This window comes from Ahaetulla prasina, chromosome 1 (genome assembly GCF_028640845.1).
Source record: "Ahaetulla prasina isolate Xishuangbanna chromosome 1, ASM2864084v1, whole genome shotgun sequence".
Taxonomy (NCBI): domain Eukaryota; kingdom Metazoa; phylum Chordata; class Lepidosauria; order Squamata; family Colubridae; genus Ahaetulla; species Ahaetulla prasina.
The window spans coordinates 79,399,762-79,422,227 of NC_080539.1; the positions used below are offsets into that span (position 1 = coordinate 79,399,762).

Below are 22,466 nucleotides of genomic sequence, written 5' to 3' on the forward strand. Positions count from 1 at the left end.
CCACCCCACTTAAGAGGAAGGTTACGGCAAAATCCCCATTTCCTCCCAATCAGCTGGGACTTGGGAGGCAGAGAATAGATGGAGGTGGGGCCAGTCAGAGGTGGCATTTACCGGTTCTTCAAACTACTCAAAATTTCCACTACCGGTTCTCCAGAACTGGTCAGAACCTACTGAAACCCACCTCTAGTTTAGGCATAAATCCTGTGGGACTTAAAATTAAAGTTACTGAATGTGCAGAAGATTGAACTAGAGTATTTTTTCATTTCAACAATGTGCATCCAAAGCATTTGAAATGGTAGAGGACAGGAAGGCCTGGAGGAATATTGTCCATAGTGTCGTAATGAGTCGGATACGACTAACAACAACAATAAACATAATTCTGTTACACCATTATACATACATTATGTGTATGTATGGCAAAAGCAAGATGGAGGTAGTGCATCCATCCTTGCTCTCCTTGATCTCTCAGCAGCTTTTGATACCATCAACCATGGTATCCTATGGGGGATGATGCTATTGCACTGGTTCAGTTTCTTTCTCCAAGGCCTGTCCCAATCAGTGTTTATAGGGAGAAAGACGCCCAGCTCTCAGCCACTCCTTTGAACTAGGAGTGTTTTCCATGAATAACAATAGCAATAGCTATAGCACTTAGACTTATATAACACTTTACAGTACTTTACAGCCCTCTCTAAGCGGTTTATAGAATCAGCATATTGCCCCCAACAATTTGGGTCTTCATTTTACCCACCTCGGAAGGATGGAAAGCTGAGTCAACCTTGAGCCTGGTGAGATTTGAACTGCCAAATTGCAGTCAGCCGGCAGTCAGTAGAAGTAGCTTGCAGTATTGCACTCTAACCACTGCGCCACCGTGGCTCATCCTTTTATTACATCTGGCCTTATGTTGCTTACCTTGACCTATTTTTAACATGATTTCTACTAATTGATTTGGAATAAAAGTTAACTATTTTATTGTATTGACAATGTCTCATCTAGTCTTCTAGCTGATAAATGTCTTATATTCTATTAGATAGCATTTACATAAGTGAGTTCTTTTAAGAATTCTTGATGGATATAGCCTTGACCTGTTTTCTTTGTCAGTAAGAGTTAGAGTTTTCCCCCCTTTTACCACATTTCTTGCCACAGTTATTAAGTGAATCACTGCAGTTGTTAAGTTAGTAACAAGATTGCTAAATGAATCTAGCTTCCCCATTGATTTTGCTTGTCAGAAGGTCACAAAAGATGATCACATGGCCCTGAGATATTGCAATCATCATAAATACATTCCAGTTGCCAAACGTCCAAATTTTGATCACATGACCACCAGGATGCTGCAATGGTCATAAGTATGAAAAATGGTCATAAATCACTTTATTCAGTGCTGCTGTAACTCTGAGGAATACCTGTAGTTCTTCAATAAGAAACTTTGGAATTTTTAGTGTTGTTCCCCCGAAAATGATGAAAAAGGTTCCATCTGTTAATATAAATTATGTTTTCATGGGTTTAAAAATGGGGAAATTATTTTTAATTTATAATCTGTCACCTTCCAGAGATTGCTGAATTGCAAGGCCCAGTATCTGTGCACAATTTGATTGTGAATAGGGGATAGTGTTTATTGTAACATAGTGACATCCGAAGGGTCAAAGGCTGGACTCTGGTCGTCAAAATTCCAAGACTACTTGGAATACAAAAAAGGGATACCTTTTTTACAAAAATGGAATGAGAGTAACCCCTCCTCCACAGATACCTCCTGTCCTTTTACAAGGATTCTTAGGTATTTTGTGGCTCCAAAGAGACTCTCTTCAGCTTTTGGTTTGCAAGATCAACTTCCCCATGGAATCAACCTGTAGCACAAAAAACCTCCAAGCTACTTTGGGAAACCTTTCACCAAAATGTTAGAAGACATATGAAAGCTAAAACCCACCTCTCAGATGGTACACCAGCTCTGAATGCCCCATTTTGTCTTTATTTCTCCATCTTGTGAGGAGGGTGGAAGCTGTGTTTGCTTTTTCCAGGCAGCCAGGCTGCTGCTGGAGCGCCAGCTCCTGCAAGAAGGAGCAGAAAGAATGCATTGGTGATGGTGGTGATGATGACCACCATGTTCTCTCTCTTTCCTCCTCCTGCTAGTCAGACTTTCTCCATCTTGGCAGCTAGGCTTTAAGTAAAAACCTGGTTGCTCGCTCTGACTAGCCTGGCTCATCCTCGAGGTACTTCCCTCCCTCTTCTTGTGATTTACCCAGCTGACTTGGTCTCGGGGGGGGGGGAATGTTGGGAGCACTTGGTTATCTTCATGCTGATGGCTTTGAAAACCTCCAAGCTTTCTTTGAAGAATTTTATGAATTAGTTATTGGAGACATGTGAATGCACAAGCATACATTAGCTCTTGCAGATAGGATGGTACAAGCAGGTCAAGTATAATAAGCAGACTGTGACTCAGCCCTGTAAACCTATGTTTATCTGCATTTCTAAAAATATATAGGAACATATATCTTCTATATTATTATTATTATTTTTTAATTGAAAAAGTTTTTACAAAAATTTTCACCCCCCTTTTTTCCCCGCTCCCCCCTCCCTCCAAAACCACCCTCCTCCTCCCCCGACTTCCCAGAACAAACACAAGGTATAGTTCAAAAGAAAAAACAATCATTTGCTAAATTTTCCCTAACACAAATTATAATCCTCCCTTTCTTCTCAAATCCTAATTTCCCATACAGATCAGAGATAAATACATCCTAATAATTCAAAGGCAATCTGATATCTCTTAATCTGATATCTATTTTGCATATATTCAATCCATTTTTTCCATTCAGTTAGATATTTTTCTTGTGTAGTGTCTTTCAAAAAGGTTGAGATTTTAGCCATCGCAGCCAAATTAGCAACTTTCAATATCCATTCTTCTATTGTAGGTAACTCTTTTTTCTTCCAATATTGTCCTATCAATAGTCTTGCCGCTGTTATTAAGTTTAAAATCAGCTTAGTCTCAATTACTGTACACTCCTTAATAATTCCCAATAAGAAGAATTGCGGTAGGAACTTTATCTTCTTTTTCAAAACATTTTGTATAATCCACCAGATCCTTATCCAAAAAGCCTTAATCTTCTTACAAGTCCACCAAATATGAAAATATTTAGCATCATCACTATTGCATCTCCAACATTTCGCTTGCATATCTGGATACATACATGATAATTTCTTAGGGTCTAAGTGCCACCTATAAAACATTTTATAAAAATTTTCCCTTAAGTTCTGTGCTTGCATAAATTTAACATTTCAAACCCAAATTTTTTCCCAAGTTTCCAAAAATATTGGTTCTTGAATATTTTGTGCCTATTTTATCATACAATCCTTTACTAATTCCCTTTCAGAATCTATTTCTATCAGCACATTATACAATCTCTTTATATGCGCCTGGGTTTGATTTATAATTCGTTTTACCAAGTTTTCTTCATTCTGCATGATACCAATTTTCTGATCTTCTTTCCACCTAGCTCGTAATTGCCCATATTGAAACAAAGTATAATTTCTCCCTTCTTCTTTTAGTGTATGCAAGGATTTTAATTGTAAATTACCTCTCTCAAAATATATAAGATCTTTATAAGTAATCATTTCCTGTTTATGTTCTATATTTATATTCTCTATTGCATGCCTGGGGTTTGCCCAAATAGGAATTTTGTAGTTTAACTTGTAATAGTATTTCTTCCAGACATGCAGAAGAGCAAATCTTAACACGTGGTTCTTAAAGGCTCTATCCACTTTTTTATCATACAATAAATATGCATGCCACCCATATAATAAACCATAACCTTCTATATTCAAAATCCTTTCCTCCGTTAAATTAAACCAATCACTTATTACAGAAAGAGCAGCTGCTTCATAATATAATTTAAAGTTGGGCATTTTTAAACCTCCTTTTTCCCATATGTCTTGAATTATTTTCATTTTAACTCTCGCTTTTTTTACCTTCCCATATAAATTTATTAGTTCCAATCTGCCATTCTTCCAAATTTTTATCTTTCTTAATTATTGGTATCATCTGAAACAAAAATAAAAATCTAGGTAAAACATTCATTTTAATGGCTGCTTTCCTCCCCAATAATAATAATTGTAATTTTTTCCAACTAAGCATTTCCTTCTGAAATTTTTGCCATAATACCTCAAAGTTATTCTTATACAATTTCACATTTGATGAGGTAATATAAACCCCTAGATATTTAACCTTTTTTACGATTTCAAATCCTGTTGTTTTCTCTAATTTTTCTTTCTGTTGTCTAGTCATATTTTTTGTTATCACTTTTGTTTTATTCTGATTTACTTTAAACCCTGAAACTTTTCCATATTGATCAATTGTTTCCAACAAAGATACACTTGAGTTTATAGGATTTAACAAAATAATCACCAAATCATCTGCAAACGCTCTCACTTTATACTCGTGTTGTCTAATTTTAATTCCCTCTATCTCCTTTACCTCTCTTATTTTATCCAGTAATGGCTCCAGAGTTAGAATAAACAATAATGGTGATAAGGGACACCCCTGTCTTGTTCCTCTCGTAATCTTAAAAACTTCTGTCAAACTACCATTAATTATTATCTGAGCTGTTTGCTCTCCATAAATCGTTTTAATTATTCTCATAAAACAATCTCCAAATTGCATTTTGTCTATTAATTTAAATAAAAATTCCCAGTGCAGTCGATTAGAGGCTTTCTCTGCATCCAAAAAGATAAATGCTGCTGAAGTCTGATTTTTCTTTTCTAAATATTCCAATAAATTTACAATCTGTCTAACATTGTTCCTCATCTGCCTCCCCTTTATAAATCCCGATTGATCAGTATGAATTCTTTGTTGCAGAACTAACATTAATCTATTCACTATTATTTTAGCAAAAATCTTATAATCATTATTCAAAAGTGAAATCGGCCTATAATTCCCAGGTTTAGAACAATCCTGTTCTTCTTTTGGTATCAATGATATAAAAGTAGTTTTCTGTGATGGGGTATTCCCCCTCCTAATTGTATCTGATTAAATAATTCCTTAAGTGGGCCTACTATCGCATTCTGTAAATTTTTATAATAAATTGCTGTAAGTCCATCTGTACCGGGGTTTTTTCCCATTTTTAATTGTTTTATTGTCAAAATAATTTCTTCAGAAGTTATAGGCCAATTCAGTTCTTCCCTTCGTTCTAAAGTTAAACCTTTAGCCTTATACTCTTTCAAATATTTATCAATATTCATATTTGAAATTGTATCTTTAGCATATAAATTTGTATAATATTCTAAAAAGGCTTTTTTAATTTTATGTTGTTGATATCTCTCTTTGCCTTTATATTCTATTTTTTCTATAATACGTGCTTTTTGTTTTTTCCTTAGCATATATGCTAGCCACCTACCAGGTTTATTTGCATTACAAAAAGTATTATGTTTAGCATACTGTATATTTGTTGCCACCTGGTATATCTTTTATATTATTATGTGTAGATAATCTAGATAGGTTCACAGCCAAAAACTGGTGGAAACTTAATTCAAGTCCTAAACAAGGACCTAAGAATTCTTTCTTTCTTTCTTTCTTTCTTTCTTTCTTTCTTTCTTTCTTTCTTTCTTTCTTTCTTTCTTTCTTTCCTTCTTTCCTTCCTTCCTTCCTTCCTTCCTTCCTTCCTTCCTTCCTTCCTTCCTTCCTTCCTTCCTTCCTTCCTTCTTTCTCTTCCTCCCTCCCTCCCTTTTGTCACATTTAGAAACTGCCCACCTCCATCACAGAGTGACTAACTGACGATGCTTTAGCTCAGGACTGTGAAACTTGCGTCACATGCTAGTCATGCCTACGCCTGGTTTAGTGAAGGGGAAAAAGATTGTGGTACGTCACATGATGCTGCCGTGATGATGCAAGTTTGACATCCCTGCTTTAGCTGAAGATATTGTCACTTATAGAAAATGAATCTTATATTATAACTTCTCAATTTACAAAAAATTATCATTTGAACTTATTGATTTATTTACTTTATATATGTTGTGACCCAGGCCCAAGTAAATAGTAGGAAACTCAGTTGGTGGGGAAAAAAAACTTTATTCGAACAGCTGAGAATTACTTCATTCCAAGTGTTGTTCAACTCAAATTAAAACAAATTCCTCCATCCTATTGCAAACCTTGGTCAAATTAGGCAAACTGCCAAAGGCCTTTCTTGGCAAACGTTCAGAAGTCACAAAAATAAATGCAAGACATAGACAAAGCAGAAGACGAAGCTACCAACGTGTTTTTCCGGCAAAGCCCAAACGCCATTACTGGTCTGTTTTAAGCCTTATGGGAGGGGCCAATTATCTCTTGGCCCTACTCCTGAGTTGTCCTTTTTGCTTGAGCTGCTCTTGCCTTCTGGCAACTCTTTTCATGCATGCATTAGGAACAGGCTTCTCCTGTTCCTCTGCCTCACTGCTATCAGTCTCTGGAAGCTCTGGAGTCTGCACCTCACTCCTCAATGGCCCTGGCCTCACCTCAGCCTCATCGCTATCTGACTCTGTTCCCAGCTCCACAGGCTGCTGGCGGACCACAACAATATACTCCAAATTTCATCTGAATTTTCCAATACAGGATTGCCTTGTTATTTAAGTTCCTCAAAAAGAACAAGTGGATTACATTTCTGAAAAATGCTGCTTAAGTTTATCTTGTAGAATTTCACATATGGTATGAACCTGCTGTAAAATTATTTATTTCGAAAATGTTAAATTTATGCAAGAAATACATTTCAAGGGTGATGTTATCCTGATACTAATGAATATGTGGATTATGAGTCTATAGCCAGTCCATTCCCATTCTATTAGGAAATGTAAAGAGGTATCTGTGTGAAGGAGAGAGGCCTGATAATTGCTGATAATGAGTTCTACAGGTGCAGCTTGTTAGAGGAATATGCAGATAGCGTAGAAAAAATAGACGTTAGGAAAATATGAGCATAACCAAGGAAGCCATAAGGAAGAAACTCAAAATTGCCCCATGTTGACTTTCTAAAAATGTATTATAAAGGGGTATAAAATATATAAAAGAAAAACACTGTCAGGGTTTTCAAGATTTTTATGGCAGCTTATATCAATAAAATATATTTCTGGTATTTATTAAATCTTATTTCCTCATCTAGTCTATTTCAAAGGCTGACACAATAGTAGGCTCTCATTATTAACTCCAGTGTGATCAGACAGACTGATTAGATGGAACATATTTGAATATGGTGGAAGTTTTAAAAAAGTCATCCTTGATACCAGAATCTATTATGACCTACAGTTGTAATTCAGAGCCAGTCTGGATATTTAGAGTAACAGGAAAGTTAGATATTGATATGTGTGTCTGATCTGCATCTAGCCTTTGTTTGATCTGCTATTTGCAAACTTGCGAGATGGTCTCTTTAGCCATTCTTTAGCCTTAGTCTTGACAGTGACTTGGTGGTGGAGTGCTGAATCTTTCAAATCAATATCAATGATTGATGTTTGGTTGCATATAAAGTATTTCCAGAGCCATTTTCTTCTTTCTATGCTGGAAATTCTGTGCTGTTTTCAGAGACTCCTTTTACAGGCAGTCCTTGACTTATGACTACAATTGAACCCAAAATTTCCTTTGCTAAGAGAGGCAGTTGTTAAGTGGCTTGTGCCTCATTTTACAACCTTTTTTCACAGTTGTTAAGCAAATCACTGTAGTTGTTAAATGAATCATGCAGTTAAATGAATCTGGCTTCCCCCATTGACTTAGCTTGTTGGAAGCTGGCTGGTTGAATTTTGATCACGTAACTAGGAGGAAGCTGCAGTGGTCTTAAGTGTGAAAAACAGGCATAAGTCATTTTTTTCAGTGCTATTGTAACTTTGAATGGTCACTGAATGTATGGTTGAAAATGAAGACTACCTGTACTTCAATTCTGGAATTCTAGAAGAACAGTGTAGTTTTGCATCTAGACTTTTTGTTTCTTTCTAAAATAAACTATGAGTTCAATATGAATGAAACTATTAAACTTCCCAATTCTTGGGAAGGGAATTGAACTACTTAAACTCTCTACAAGAATCTGAACTACTAACGGTCTAGGGAAATTAGTGGGAGTTAAGAATAGAAAGGAATTCATGGTGGACTGAATTTGGATCTCTTGGGCGCGAAGGGACTCATGAATGATGACGCATCTGAGCCCTCTCTTGGGCTCAGCCCTATCATTTCCTACAGCATTATTATTTTCACACTGCTGTAAAAGTCTGTGTACAATGTGCAGACAAGTGTTCCCAAACAAATAAAAAGGTCCCAATCCTGTTAGCCTTTCATAAGACTTTAAAAACTTGGCTAGTTAGGTGATCTTGGGCTTGGAATGTATTAAGGGAGCTGTTCCTTGACTTCATTATTAGTCAATTAATCATCATGGATGCTATTTATACTTATTTTGTTTTGTGGATATGTTATTGTTTAAATGCTTTTTAATTTTTTTATAATTTTAGAATTGTAAACTTCCCAGAATTATCTGGGAAGTTGGGCAGCTTTAGAAATTGAGTAAATAAACAAACAAATAAATCAGAGCAATGAAATAGTTATATAGATATTGCTCAATTAGTGAGTACAATTGTGACTGACAGTTTGGTTGCTAAGTGGAAAATCATGTAACTGGGACTGTGCTTATGTTTTATTTCAGCTTTCCTTTCTCTCCACTTTGCCAACCTTCAGAATGCTCATTATTCTGCATGCATTGGGATAATTAGCAACAAGAGAAATAATGCTTGATTTACAGTCATTGGAGAGGAGTAAATTTATTCTCTTGTAATCCCAGCCTCTCCAGTGCCTCTGCTTTGCAAGGTGAGGTGGGGATAGGAGGAAAAAAAATGGGTCACGCACAGGAAAGATTATTTAAAGAGATTGTTTAGGGAATCGCTATGTTCTGTGATGGTGAAGAAAAAAAAGGTGTAAAGCACAGTCAACATATAATTGACTGTAATGGTGAACGACTGAGAAGCTGTGAATGACATAAATGCCATAAATGTGAATGTCATAAATGCACATCTTGTTTGCAAAATTACTTTTTCAGCATTTGGTTTACTACTGCCTAAGCCAGTTGGTAAGCAAAACCTACCTATACTGAAAAATTACTTTCCTTGTTTTGAAATGTACTACTAAGGAATATGCAACATGGTGTGTGCTCTGCTTGTTAGGCTACATGATATTTGACTATTGGTTAAACTTTCTGAGATTTAAACTAATCTAAAACATCCGGAAGACACTGTTACTACTTATCTTTGAGTGAAAAAAGATGAAAAGTAATAAATATAAGTAGCAATTTTAAATAAAATTATTTATGCATACTGGAAGTTTATCATCACATTCATTTATAGTAAATTGTTCTTGTTATTTTGGGGAATATCTTTGAAAGGAAGATTCAGGCAGCAAGATGTTTTGATCCACTGATTTATTGGTGAGGGAAGAGTGTGTAGGTGTTTTGCAGAGGCACTTTTTCTCCTTCTAATCTAGAATGTCATCTTCTGACCTGATGCTAAAGATTTGATGAGGTTACTGCCAGGAACTGCAAAAGAAAGGAATCATAAATGACCTTTCATCTGTTCTTGGAAATCTGTCAGCTTTTGGATTCAACTGAATATAATTCGTTTATTTTATTCCAGCTCATTTTCACACATACTTAATTATTTTTCTCCTAAAGAGTGGAATAAATGTGTATGCATATGTGAGAGAGACTGAATGTGCATGTATCTATATGTATTTTATAAGAGTATTTTGCTTCAGCATGTTATAAAAATATTATTTTTCTAGAATGCCAACTAATGAAAACAGAGCGACCAAAACCGAACACATTTATTATTCGATGTCTTCAATGGACCACTGTGATAGAAAGAACATTTCATGTAGATACTCCAGAAGAACGGTGAGAAATAAATCCAAGTGTGTCTTGTTGGACTTTTAAAATGTTGGCACAATTTTTAGAAGAAGAAAAATGCATTTTTGAGAATTTGTGTTCATTATTGAAATTATGAGCTAAAATATTCCTAATTCATTGGTAACAGCTACAAATAAATTATAGCATTTAATTGTGACTTAAAATACTAAATTGTGTCAGACCTTGAAGGTAGGCAAAGTCAAGAAACAGAAGCAGCAGAACTGCAGAAAAGCTTCTGTTAACATATAAAACAAAAGAACAGAATAAACGTAGAAACATAGAAAAACAGAATATTGAAGGCCTGTGAAAGTTTCTGTCTTATGCCAAACAAAATCAAGGCAGGGTTATTTTGAATTTCTCTCTCATGCTTTTCACTTTCCCAAGACAAAGTAGTCTTTTCTGATCTCTAAATAGTTTATTATCCACTTCCCCCTTCCCATGCTCAATACTTCATATTCCCCTGCCAGAATCATATCTCCCCTCCTGTACATGATAATGGGCCAGATAACTCATCAAGGGCAATGGGCACATAATCATTTTTGTGTGAAAATAGATTTAGCAGCTTGTCATACTTTTCGGAGTATAAGATGCACTTCCCCCCGTAAAAGTGGATGAAAATTATGGTGCAGGCAGCTGGAACTGGCTGAAAATGTGACGCACGGAGGCCAAAAACGGGGCATTGGAGGCGGCGATCGGCAGCAATGAGCTGTGGCGATCCCCACAGCCTGGAATGGGCCTAAAATGGAGTGTGCAAAGGCTGAAAACGCAATACGTGGAGACCAAAAACGCAACGTGTGGAGGGCTCTGGCGATCCCTGCAGCCTGGAACAGCTGATTGGCGGTATTCCAAGAGGCTGATCCAACTGCCAATCAGCTGTTCATGCTAAATCAGGCTGCGATAATGTGCTGAAGCTGACCAGGCTGTTTGCTGCAAGGATGCTAGCCAGATGAATACCGATGGATGCTGGTAGGCAGAGGCAGATTTTTTTTCTTGTTTTCCTCCCCAAAAACTAATGTGCGTCTTATATTCTGGAGCGTCTTATACTCCGAAAAATATGGTAAATCTGATGAAAGTGGAGATGGAACTGGAAAGGGCCTCTTGTCCTCCTGTCGCACAGCAACTGCTACTGAAGAATCTGACTTGACAGGGAACAAAGAATCTTCTTCATTCTAGAGTCAGTATCTGGCAATTCTGGATGTAGTTCACAGGGATAGGTTTTGTGTGAAAATTTCAGATAGAACTGGCAGATAATCCTTTGCTCCCTCCCACAACCCCTTCAATTCAGGGTGTTCAATTCAGTTATTCTACATATCCCTTCCTATAACTGGAGTCCACAGTATGTTCTGCGTTGTATTTCTTTCTTCATTTACCAGGACAGAAGGCAGAAGGCAGGTCCTCTTGGACCCAGTGAAATACCAGATGAATCTGCTAAAGCAGGCAACTGCAGAAAGAAATTCACTGGGATAATCTGATGCGTAACAGGGAAGAGGTATAGAAAACAAAGAGGATGGACAAAGAGGATGACAGAAAGGGAGGATCTGTTACCAAGACAACAAACATAAACACTGCATAAACACAGACAATGCAAATTAGTATGAAATTGTCTCAAAAATACACCTCCACTATCACATGAAGATAAAAAAGAGAGGAGAAACACATTCAGATTTACAAACTTCTGTTATAGGCACTTAATAAAAGTAGTTTTCGGCATGCTGATATCTGTTTCTTGGTCTGGTCTGTCTTGCAGGGCTGACAAGGGGCTAATAACCTTTGACTTTAGCTTTTTGGATAGGTGAAAGGAAGCAAGAAATGCAGTGGAAAACAACACCAAAAGTTCCTTTAGAATCTTGGTGTCCTCTTGCCTATGAGCATCTGCTGCTCATTTGTACACAGCCTTGGCTAAAGCTAACTACTTATTTAATGAAAGTTGTATAGTTCATGTCTCCTGGTGAAAATCAAAGGCTCAAAGAACAATAGAGGCAGGAGGAATGGTGGGCAAGATCCATAGATGATAGCGGTAGAGTGCTTGAAAGGCCAACACACAACTGGAGGAATGTGGTGAGATATAGACAGATTGTGCAAAATGCAATAAATGAATCCAATTATCCAGTTAATGAGAGATATAGCAATGGAAGTGCCATTCAAATAATGTGTTCCATCTCCAAAAGTTGGGTGTAAATTGAAAACCACAATCTAATCTATATATCTATATATCTATATCTATATCTATATCTATCTATCTATCTATCTATCTATCTATCTATCTATCTATCTATCTATCTATCTATCTATCTATCTATAAGCGAAAACCACTCATGCCGTAATCACAAAATCTCCAGAACCGTAAAGTTTACAAACTTGAAATTTGCCAAATATGTTCCTCTTGGCTTCTAGGTGCTCATTAAGAAAGGATTTTTCGAAATGACCATCAGAGCATTAGTATTTCCTATATTATTATTAACACGCTCTGATGTTAAGGAGTTCTACTCCTCCTCCTCACCTGAAAAGAAATCTGTTCCAAATGCAAAAACACAAGCAGAGGAGAGGAGTTTCACTTTCAGTTTTACTTTCACAGCAGGAAGCAGCTTTAATACAGAACACTTGAGCTAAGCCACGGTCATGCGCCTTTCTGTCTCCTTGCTCACACAGCAAATACTGTTTCACTTTCCAAACAGTCCTTTGATGCTAAGGAGTTCTACTCCCCTCCCCACCTGAAAAGAAATCTGTTCCAAATGCAAAACACAAGCAGAGGAGTTTCATTTTCAGTTTTTCTTTCACAGCAGCAAGCAGCTTTACTACAGAACAGTTGAGCTAATCCACGTCCAGCCTCCTTCCTGTCTCCTTGCTCACACAGCAAATACTGTTTGAGTTTCCAAATACCCCTCAACTCTCTAACACACTGGCAGGATGCTAGCCAGAAGAATATCAATGGATGCTGCGGGCTGGGACATTCTACTCCCCCTCCCCCTCTGTTTCAACTGCCAGTTGCATTATATTAACACACTCTGATGCTACGGAGTTAAACATTCTACATTAAGTTTCAGGCTGTAAGTGTCAATTTATCAAGCCCGAGCACATAGTTTCGTAGCGAAGCATGGGTGTCCAGCTAGTATCTCATAATTGAGTAAGCACCTGTATCAATGTGATCTAGAAAGAGGTGTATAATCTCTTGAGCAGACGGTAGACCTTGGATGCGATAAAACGAGCTATCTGGATAAACAAATTCATTACCACTAAATTGGCTGCACACTTAGAAGAATAGTAATAAAATCCAGGAGCACTATATTCTTATTTAAATTATTATTATGGTTGATTGCACAGTCAACCAGACATTAAGACTAGACTTGGCATTTTTTATCCACCTATTGAACCTTTCCCAAGGTTTTGTGATAAGCAGGTGTTGTTTGATGGTGTTAAAGGTATCGTCACATAAAGTAAGCTGTTCCAAGTAAAGCTGCTTTTTGCAGTTGATAATGATTTTATCAATGCCAGTGGCGTTTCAATGGTGCTCCAGATGTTTTAGGATTACATGCAAGGCACCTCTTGGTGCTATGTTTGCTATTTATTTTTTTTGCCACAGTTATTCTATTTGTATTTGCAGGTCTTTGTTCTCTCTCTTCTATTCTGTATCTCCAGTACTGTAAAGTCCACTGTCTACATTTTTCTTTCTTTCTTATTGACAATATTAAAATCTATGGTTTGTTTAAATTCTGAAGTATTATTATTATTGGCTCACAACTATGTGAAGATACAACTCCCAGTTTGTTAGCTGGTGTTCCTCTTCATATGCATCAAGTTCTTGTCAAGAACCTAGAATGTCACAATGTATTAGTATAGTGTATATATGTGAATCTAAGTAGTGTAGCATTTGTACATTGATTGGTTTATGCCATGATTTGTTAGTTTCACATTTCAGATTTTGACACATGGTGATCTTTTCCATCTCTTTGTCTTCTATTCTGCTACCTCCTGATATTGCCACTTCAATTATCCACACTTTATTCTTTTCAACTACAGTTATGTCTGGTGGGTTATGAGCCAATAATTGTATTTGTCTGTATTTGGAAATCTAATAATATTTTAACCTGCTCATTTTTTTTGCTTTTTCAATTATATGTTCCCACCAATTTTTATTACTGACAGATGGTAATCTTACAGATGTTCTGGTGAATCATTTTGATGACTGTATTAAGTCATTGTTTATATTCAGTTTGTGGAACTTCTTGCATGACTTAAGTATATGATCTGTTTCTTCTATTTCTCTGCACAATCTGTACTTTGAATCATTTGACAATTTTTCAGTTCTGGCCATGATTACATTAGTTTAAACAGCTTGCTCTTGTGCAGCCAAAATCAAATCTTCAGTTGTAAGTCATTGCCAGACATTGTCTTTACTCACTTTCTCCTAAATCAGGATCTGATTTTTTAAAAAATATAAATGATGCTGTGCTTCAATGTTTAGATGGTGTAGACATTAGTATTTGAATATAGATCTTTTAAACATATTTTATTATGTTTTACTAATCTAGGTGTAATGTTAATATATATTGCTAGTCAATGTATGATATGCCATATGATAAATAAATAAATGTTCTCACTGTCAGAAATTTTTTCTTAATTCTAAGTTGGATCTCTCTTTGCTAATCTCCTGTGAATAGGCTGACACTCTCTTCTCTGTGACAACCCCTCAAATATTGGAAGACTGCTATCATGTCATCTTGTCTTTATTAGACTTGTGTAGATTAGACTAGAGATACCCAATTTGCCAAACCATTCATCATATGGTTTAGCCTTCAGTTTCTATATCATCTTTGTTGTCTTCTCTACACTTTTTCTAGAGTCTCAACATTTTTTTAATATTGTGATAACCAAAACTGGCAGCAGTGTGGCCTTACTAAGTATGGTCCTACCACTTGCACCTATGGCAAAATGTTACTAACATTTCACATGATCTTGATACTATCCCTTTGTTGATTCAGTCTAGGACTACATTGGCTTTTTTGGCAACTGTAGCATACTTCTGGCTCATACATGTGGTTGTCTTCTAGGACATCTAGAACCCTTTCACAGTTACTGCTATTGAGTCAGGTACCACCTATTCTGTATTTGTGCATTTGGTTTTTCTTGCCTAAGTATAAGATTCACCACTGAATTGCATTTTGTTGGATAGCGTTCAGTGTTCAAGTCTGTCCTTCTGTATCTTAAGTCTGTCTTCTAAAATGTCCTCTAGAACAGTTAATCAGTGGAATAACGTGTCTCCAGAAATTGTGGGTACTCCAACACTGGAGGTTTTTAAGAAATATTTGGACAACCATTTGTCTGAAATAGTATAGGGTTGCTTGTTTGAGCAGGAGATTGGACTGGAAGACCTCCAAGGTCCTGTCCAATGCTGCAAATTTGATGAGTTCCCCATCATCTAGATCATAATACTCTGCCTAAAACAAAACCTTGAAGTATCCTACTGTATGCTTCCCTTCATTTCAGTGTAGTTCCATTGAGGACTACATGTTGAATGCAGTTAGTCAGTCAGTTATGATTCCATCTGGTTGTGATTATTATTATTTATTAAATTTGTTTACTGCCCATCTTGCTGCAAGACAACAGATATTGCTGTCTATTCAATTTTTTTCTATCTTACCAAGAAGTAAGGTGTGGTCTATTTTGTCAAATACCTTGCTGAAGTCTAAATAAACTTATGTCCACAATATTTTTCTGATCTATTAATTTAGTCACTTTGTCAAAAAGCCAGTAAGTTATGTCTGGCATGATCTATATTTCACAAACACAGGCTGGCTTTTAGTAATTCTCTTGTTTGTTTCTAGATGCTCACAAATACACTGGTTGGTTATTTTTTTCCATGATCTTCTCAGGTGTGATGTCAGTCTGATTGGTCTGTAGTTTCCTGGATCAATTTTTTATCTTTTTGAAGATTGGAACCATATCAGCTCTTTTCCAATTCTCTGGTAGTTGTTACTGCTCCAGGCAGAATGGGACAGTTTGCCACTGTCAACTTGCCGCAACTATCTTGCCATGGTTCAATTTGCTGTGGCCAATTTGCTTCAGGACAACTTGCCGCAGGACAATTGTATGCGGGATAACTCAATGGGATAAATATTATCTGCCACTACTTCTTCAACATTATTTCCATTGACAAAAGAAGAAATAATAGTAGATAACATTTATCACATTGAGTTATCCCATGTGGATTGTCCTATGAAGAGTTGTCTCCTGATGAGTTGACCGCAGCAGGATGGCCATGTTTGGTTTGTCACAGGAAGATGGCCACCATCACCATCATCATGAGCGACGGTGGCACAGTGCTTAGAGTGCAGTACTGCAGGCTATTTCTGCTGGCTGCTTGCGATTTGGCAGTTCATATCTTACCAGGCTCAAGGTTGACTCAGCCTTCCATCTTTCTGAGGTTGGTAAAATGAGGACCCAAATTGTTAGGGTGACTCTGTAAACTGCTTAGAGAGGGCTGTAAAACATTGTAAAGCAGTATATAAGTCCTAAGTGCTATTGCTATTGCTATCATCTAGGAAGAGATGGGAACAGCTGCAGCAAACAAGCTATTTTAATGGTGACAACTTTAGCTGTAGACTGACATGACATGATAATACATTGTCTTTGACCTCTATTCTCTTTTTTGGCATTAGAACTCTGACTATGAAATGGTCAAACACACCCAGAAGTGTTATTCTTATTGTATAATTGAAGAGAAAGGGGACAGACTTTAGAAAAAAAATTTGTAGGGTTCCCTGGAGGTCATTCATTTGAGCCCTGAGATACAGAATGTATTACTAAAAGTTAATCCTATTCTACAGGATCCTATTCTATCCTACCTTATGCTTCTCTACCCCTAGCCTTTCTAGAGTAATCCTTTGGGACTGCATTAAACAATTAATTTCAATAATATGCTATGAGAAATAGCCAGGAAACATTGTACTCAGGATTGCATGAAAGTATATTTGTCAGCTTGTTCTTTGAAACAGGAACATAGATGATATAGGAAGTAAAATGGGAGAAAAATTTTGCACACTTGATTTGACTCAGTATTTGTACCTTTTGTCAATTCTTGTATTTTATGTATACCTTTATGAGGTGGATTGCTTCCAAGAATGCCTTTATTGTTGAAACACTGCTTTTAAGGCTAGCAAATTTTTATTGAAAATATCATAGTTTTTTTTCAGCCAGGAAAAGAAAACTGGAATAAAACACACAAAGCAAGAGGTTGTTTCCTCTGCCGAAATTTAAAGGAGAACAGTTTCCAAGTCAGAGTCCAAAGCATCTGTTTGCACACTAAAGGGGTAACTGGGAGCTGAATGTATGAGTGGCAGCTGGGAAGAAGATATTCTCAAACTCTGAAAGGTGGCTTATTTTTGAGTAGACCATATTTGTACGCTTTTTCCAGAATTAAGGTTTTAAAATATGTGGAACCAGCTATCTTCTCTGCCTAGGCATTAAACTGAGTCCTGGCCAGGCTTTGTAGAGAGATGGGGGAGTTTATTTATACAGGTCTATTAAGGGTACAAAATTCCATCAGGGACTTTCTGCGCTTCTCTTTGGTATCCTCTAGTATCTGCCATATCCCTCCACTTCTGGTTTCCCAATCCCTGCTGCTATTCTTTTTTCAGAATAGCTTTTATGCTTGGCAAGCACTGAGTCTGCAGGCACTTACAATCAGGAGCTGTGGCTTGCTCACTGGAGGCTATGTTTTCCTGCATCACATCTGAATCTTGCGAAAACTATAGAGCAATTAATTGAACTATAAGGGCTTTTCTGTATATTTAAATTTTCCATACTGTGTGTCAGAAGCTGTTAAATAATCATATGATTTGGATCAGATCATGACTGTTTCTCAAGCCTGATGTACTGAAGATATGTGTGCCTTCAGAAGGTGATCCAGCAGTTCTAAAAGAAGAGATAGTCGTGTGTGTGTGTGTGTGTGTGTGTGTATACATATACATACATACATATAAATATAAATATAAATATAAATAAAATGAGGAATTATAGTGACTGCTTCCTCTTTTCTCCAATACCAGCAAAATTTGCAAAATACCTGACATATAAATGTCAGGAATCAATTGAGAGTTCCATCAGACTTCTCAAGTCAATTTGTGAGGGAATGGAGTAACACTGTATAGTAGTTTTGGGGCCATTCCTGGCCGAGGTAAGCGTTGTCCCACAAGAAGTGCTTGCTGTATTGTGGCACTTTATAAGTTTGTAATTTTGTATTTATCTCTTGTTCATACAGCAATAAAACTTTGGTTACTTGTGTTCTCAGGAAAACCTTAAGAATGTGCCATATTCTAGATCTAGAAGGCAAGATCTCATGACTCTGAGGCAAAACACTGAGACTTTCAAGATAGATGTTAGCCCTTTCTGTTAGTATGGTGAAGAAACAGAAGCAGCAGAGGTTGCAGGAGTGGTCTTTATTATTGTAGGGTAAAATAACAAAATCTTGAGATCCTTTCAGGGTTTTTTTCTGCGTTATTTTATAGCAAACAAAATCACCTGGGATTATTTTAGGTTTCTTTTTCATGGTCCCTGCTTTCCAAGATTGAATTGTCTTTTTTCCTCGTTTAAAAGTTCATTGCTGTCTTCTCCCTTATGATGGCCAGATTTACATTCTTTCAGGCAGCATACACATGCTTTATTTATTTATTTATTTTTTAAAAGTGATTTCAGTTGTAGGCTTTCTTCATTACACACAAGGACATATTGGAGAGAGTGAATTTTCAATGCAATACCAAGATTTATTGTAATACATTAATGATAACTTCTATATGGAGGTTTGCCGGTCCTACATTGTTATTTCTGTTTTCCATTTATATCATAAATATGTTGAATTTTAATTATTTTTAGATTTTATTCTGTTATAAAGATTTATTGTATATACATTTTACTATAATTTAGATTTACTTTCGTATAACATTTCGTATACAAATATTTGCTTGTCATATACAAATTTCGTTCAGAGAACAGTTAAACAAGAATTTAGTTTCTTGGAAAAGAATATGCATTTAAAAATGATTTCATCATATATTTGCACTGGAAGTTGAGCTTCATTATTATTTAAAATCTTTGCCCACTTGGTTTGATCCACTTATGTACTGTTAGAAATATATCCATATACATACAGTGTATACGAACATTATCTGTGGGGATAAAAGCAATAGAAAATTTCTGTCCAAAGTATAGCACAGCTAGGTAGGAATGCAGTAGTAACCTGGTTTGCTCCCATTGTTGTGTATTATTAATTTATATATCGAGTCAGAACATGTTTTGCATCATTATAAGAATTTATCTAATGATATACATCAACAGGGAGGAATGGACAGAAGCCATCCAAGCAGTAGCAGACAGACTCCAGAGGCAAGAAGAGGAAAGAATGAATTGCAGCCCAACATCCCAGATTGACAACATTGGAGAGGAAGAGATGGATGCCTCGACAACCCACCATAAAAGAAAGGTATTTAGAACATTGGTTAACACATTTTAAAAAGTTTTTATTTCCCATAGTTACAAACATATTTTTCTGCTATTATGGAAACTGGAAGAGTAGATGAAAATATGTGAAACTATGTGAAACTATCATATACAGTATATAATAATAAATCATATTAGTTGCTACATTAGAATGTCAGCTGATAAACTTTGGCACAATTTTAAAGTTCAAAGGGGATTAGTTGGAGTAGTAAGTTTTCTGCATACACAAGATGTTTATCAAACTAACGGTAGTTCTTTGGTTGTGTTTATTGACTGTTTGCTTATGATATTTTTTATTTTTTTTATCTTTAATCTACCTTTTACTTGAATTTCATTGGCTTTGTTGGCCTTTGACATATTAATGGTTTTGAATATTAGCAACCATTTTGTGGATAGGTAGGGTGCAAATATTTCATATATACTTATTACCATAAATGTGTCTTGTTTGTTCAGTAGTTATTTCTTCTTTAACTAGAATAGTAGTGAAAAATAGGAGGTTAATTCTGAGCAGCACTGTAATTTAGTAATGCTGAGTGGCACCTTCTCTTCTCTGTCCCAAATGTCATTTATATTTTGTATCAGTTAGTGAAATAATTATTCTCTTATGTGATGAAACAAGAAAGAGTGTAAAAAGTGAAAGCTAGCTGAAAGCTTGTCGGAGAATATAAATTGCATATTAAAAAGTTTGTTGGAAGAAAATGTTATTTTGTAGAATGTCATTATTTTAAGTTAATTAGGAATAAGACTGCTAAGCTTCAACTAGGTAAGTTTGACTCTAGGGCCAGATCCACTTGACTCTTGAGGCAATATTATGGAACTGGTTTATCACTGTCCTTCTGATTTTTTTTTTTAACTTCCTACTCAAACTAGTAGCACTTGAATTTTTAGGTAGCCCCTAATCCAAATATTAACCAGGGATGAATACCAGTTAGTTTTTGTGAGCAGTTAATACTGCCCTTTTTATGCTCATCAGTTGACAAAGTGAATACACTCATTTTTCTAATGCTTCACCTTTTTTTCTTCAAATATGCCTTTTGTAGTTGTGGCCAAACAGTTCAAATGTTGTTTCATTGGGTCAGAGAATTTAATTTCAAAACATTTAAGGGCTATAGGATATAATTTTGTATATGTTAGACAATGACATTTGAGATGAGATCAGAGAAGAACTTTTGACAACTCCTCTGCACAGATTATTGTTGTATAGGCATCACTGTAGCTGCAAGCAGCTACTCTATTCCAATGAAAACTTTTCAGCTGGTTGTTTTCAAGATGAGTTCTCTTTTATAAATTTGATCAGTTTGAGAGCAGCTTTAGTAGAGATTTGCTTTGATTTTGCCTTCCTTCCTTCCTTCCTTCCTTCCTTCCTTCCTTCCTTCCTTCCTTCCTTCCTTCCTTCCTTCCTCCCTCCCTCCCTCCCTCCCTCCCTCCCTCCCTCCTTCCTTCTATATAGCCATCCATCTCAAACTAGTGATTCTGAGTTATGAATAAAACATAAAAACCAAGTACAAACCTGAGAGAGAGAGAGGGAGGGAGAGAGAATTACTAATTTACTAGAATGCAAATATGCAACCTCCTCTCTCTTTTCTCTAGTTTTTTCTTCTATGTGGTCCATTTTGAAATAAATCCATTTTGTTTTCTCTCAAAGTTCATGTTATATATTTATTTAAGTAAAATAAGTGTTAAAAATAATGTGGTTTATTAAAACAGAGATACTGGTGGATGCCCAAATAGACATCTTCAGTATATTGATAAATGTGTGGGGGCTTTAATGGTGATCAGAGAAATACCATTACTAATATTATTATAATTATTACATCAGCGGTTGGCCTACTGTTTTAATATATCCTGAAAAATGAGCATGAAAAGTCCCTGCAATCTGATAAGAAAAATAACACATTTATGTTTCCTAAAAGGCAGATGTGACAGGTTGATTATAGTTATTAGGTGAGATTATTAGAAGGATTGAGAACATTATCATTGTGCATATTTATCTTTAGGAGGATGCAACTGGAGCATTAACTGTGTTTTATTAGATGATCAAATCTCATCTGGTTAATGTGATTCATAAGAATGCATTAATAAAAGATAGATTTTTAGACCTAGCTTGCTTAAAAGTGTGGAAGCTAATTACAGTATAGTAATATCAGTTATTGTATTTGAGACAAAGGGTTATTTTCCTATCTCTGGGAAATGATCATTCTTCATCTGTAACTAAAATATTCACCATAAGAAATGATAAACCATCACACAAGATTGCTTTCAGCAGTTTATAAATATGTTTAGATTTTGAAATGATTCTATTTATTAAACTTTTTTTTCTTTGTAAACATGTGTTCTTCCTAGGGATCATTACATTAAAAAATTACCTTTTCAGTTCTGAAGTATATTTTTAAACAAAAAATGCTACTAGATTTCTATTTTGACTTTCTAGAGATAATTGTCACTTGTTTACAGAACAAAAATTCATTTTAGTCCACTTAAAAGATTTTACAAGCTGGGTTGAACACAAGCAATCTGCAAACTCTGCAAAGAAAACAAAATGGTTGATTGTTGATGTTACAGTACTTTAAAGTCACTTTTTGGTGTAGGAAATTTTCACGTGAAGTTTCAGAGCCAACAGTATGGCCCTGTTAAAGGTTTTTAAATTCTCATATTTCTCTGCAGTTGATGATCTTTCTAAAAGTGGGAGTTGCAAAACATTTTGATTAATTCTTCTTCTTCTCTATGTTGTATAGCTATATAATTGTCTATACCAGTGATAGTGAACCTTTTTGGCATGGAGTGGGAGCATATGCACGCAGGGCACCAAGTGCCAAAAAGGGAGCACTATATACCAAGTGCCGAAAAGGAAGCACTTTGCCCTTGTGCAATCAGGAAGAGGAGCTGCCCAGGGGGCATGCGCATACTGGATAAGGTACTTCTGGTTTCCGGCGTGCCTGCTTTCTGGTTACTGCCATGCATGCGCACACACTGATCAGCTGGCCGGCATGCATGTTCATGCTGGAAAACAGAAGACCAGCTTTTCCAGTTTCCGTCAGTGCCGCATGCACAAAGGCCAGCTGATTGTCACATGCACATGTGTGCCAGAAA

General features: G+C 36.2%; 1 protein-coding gene across 8 annotated transcripts in view; it reads left to right on the forward strand.

Annotated features, from left to right (window-relative positions):
* Positions 1 to 22,466, forward strand: part of AKT3 (AKT serine/threonine kinase 3) — a 191,060-nt gene that overhangs the window by 99,828 nt on the left and 68,766 nt on the right. For all 8 annotated transcript variants that reach the window (XM_058165610.1, XM_058165644.1, XM_058165626.1 and 5 more), the window contains 2 exons: positions 9,761 to 9,872; positions 19,215 to 19,359. In XM_058165610.1, coding sequence (XP_058021593.1) covers positions 9,761 to 9,872; positions 19,215 to 19,359 — 257 coding nt within the window. The remainder of the gene's footprint in view (positions 1 to 9,760; positions 9,873 to 19,214; positions 19,360 to 22,466) is intronic.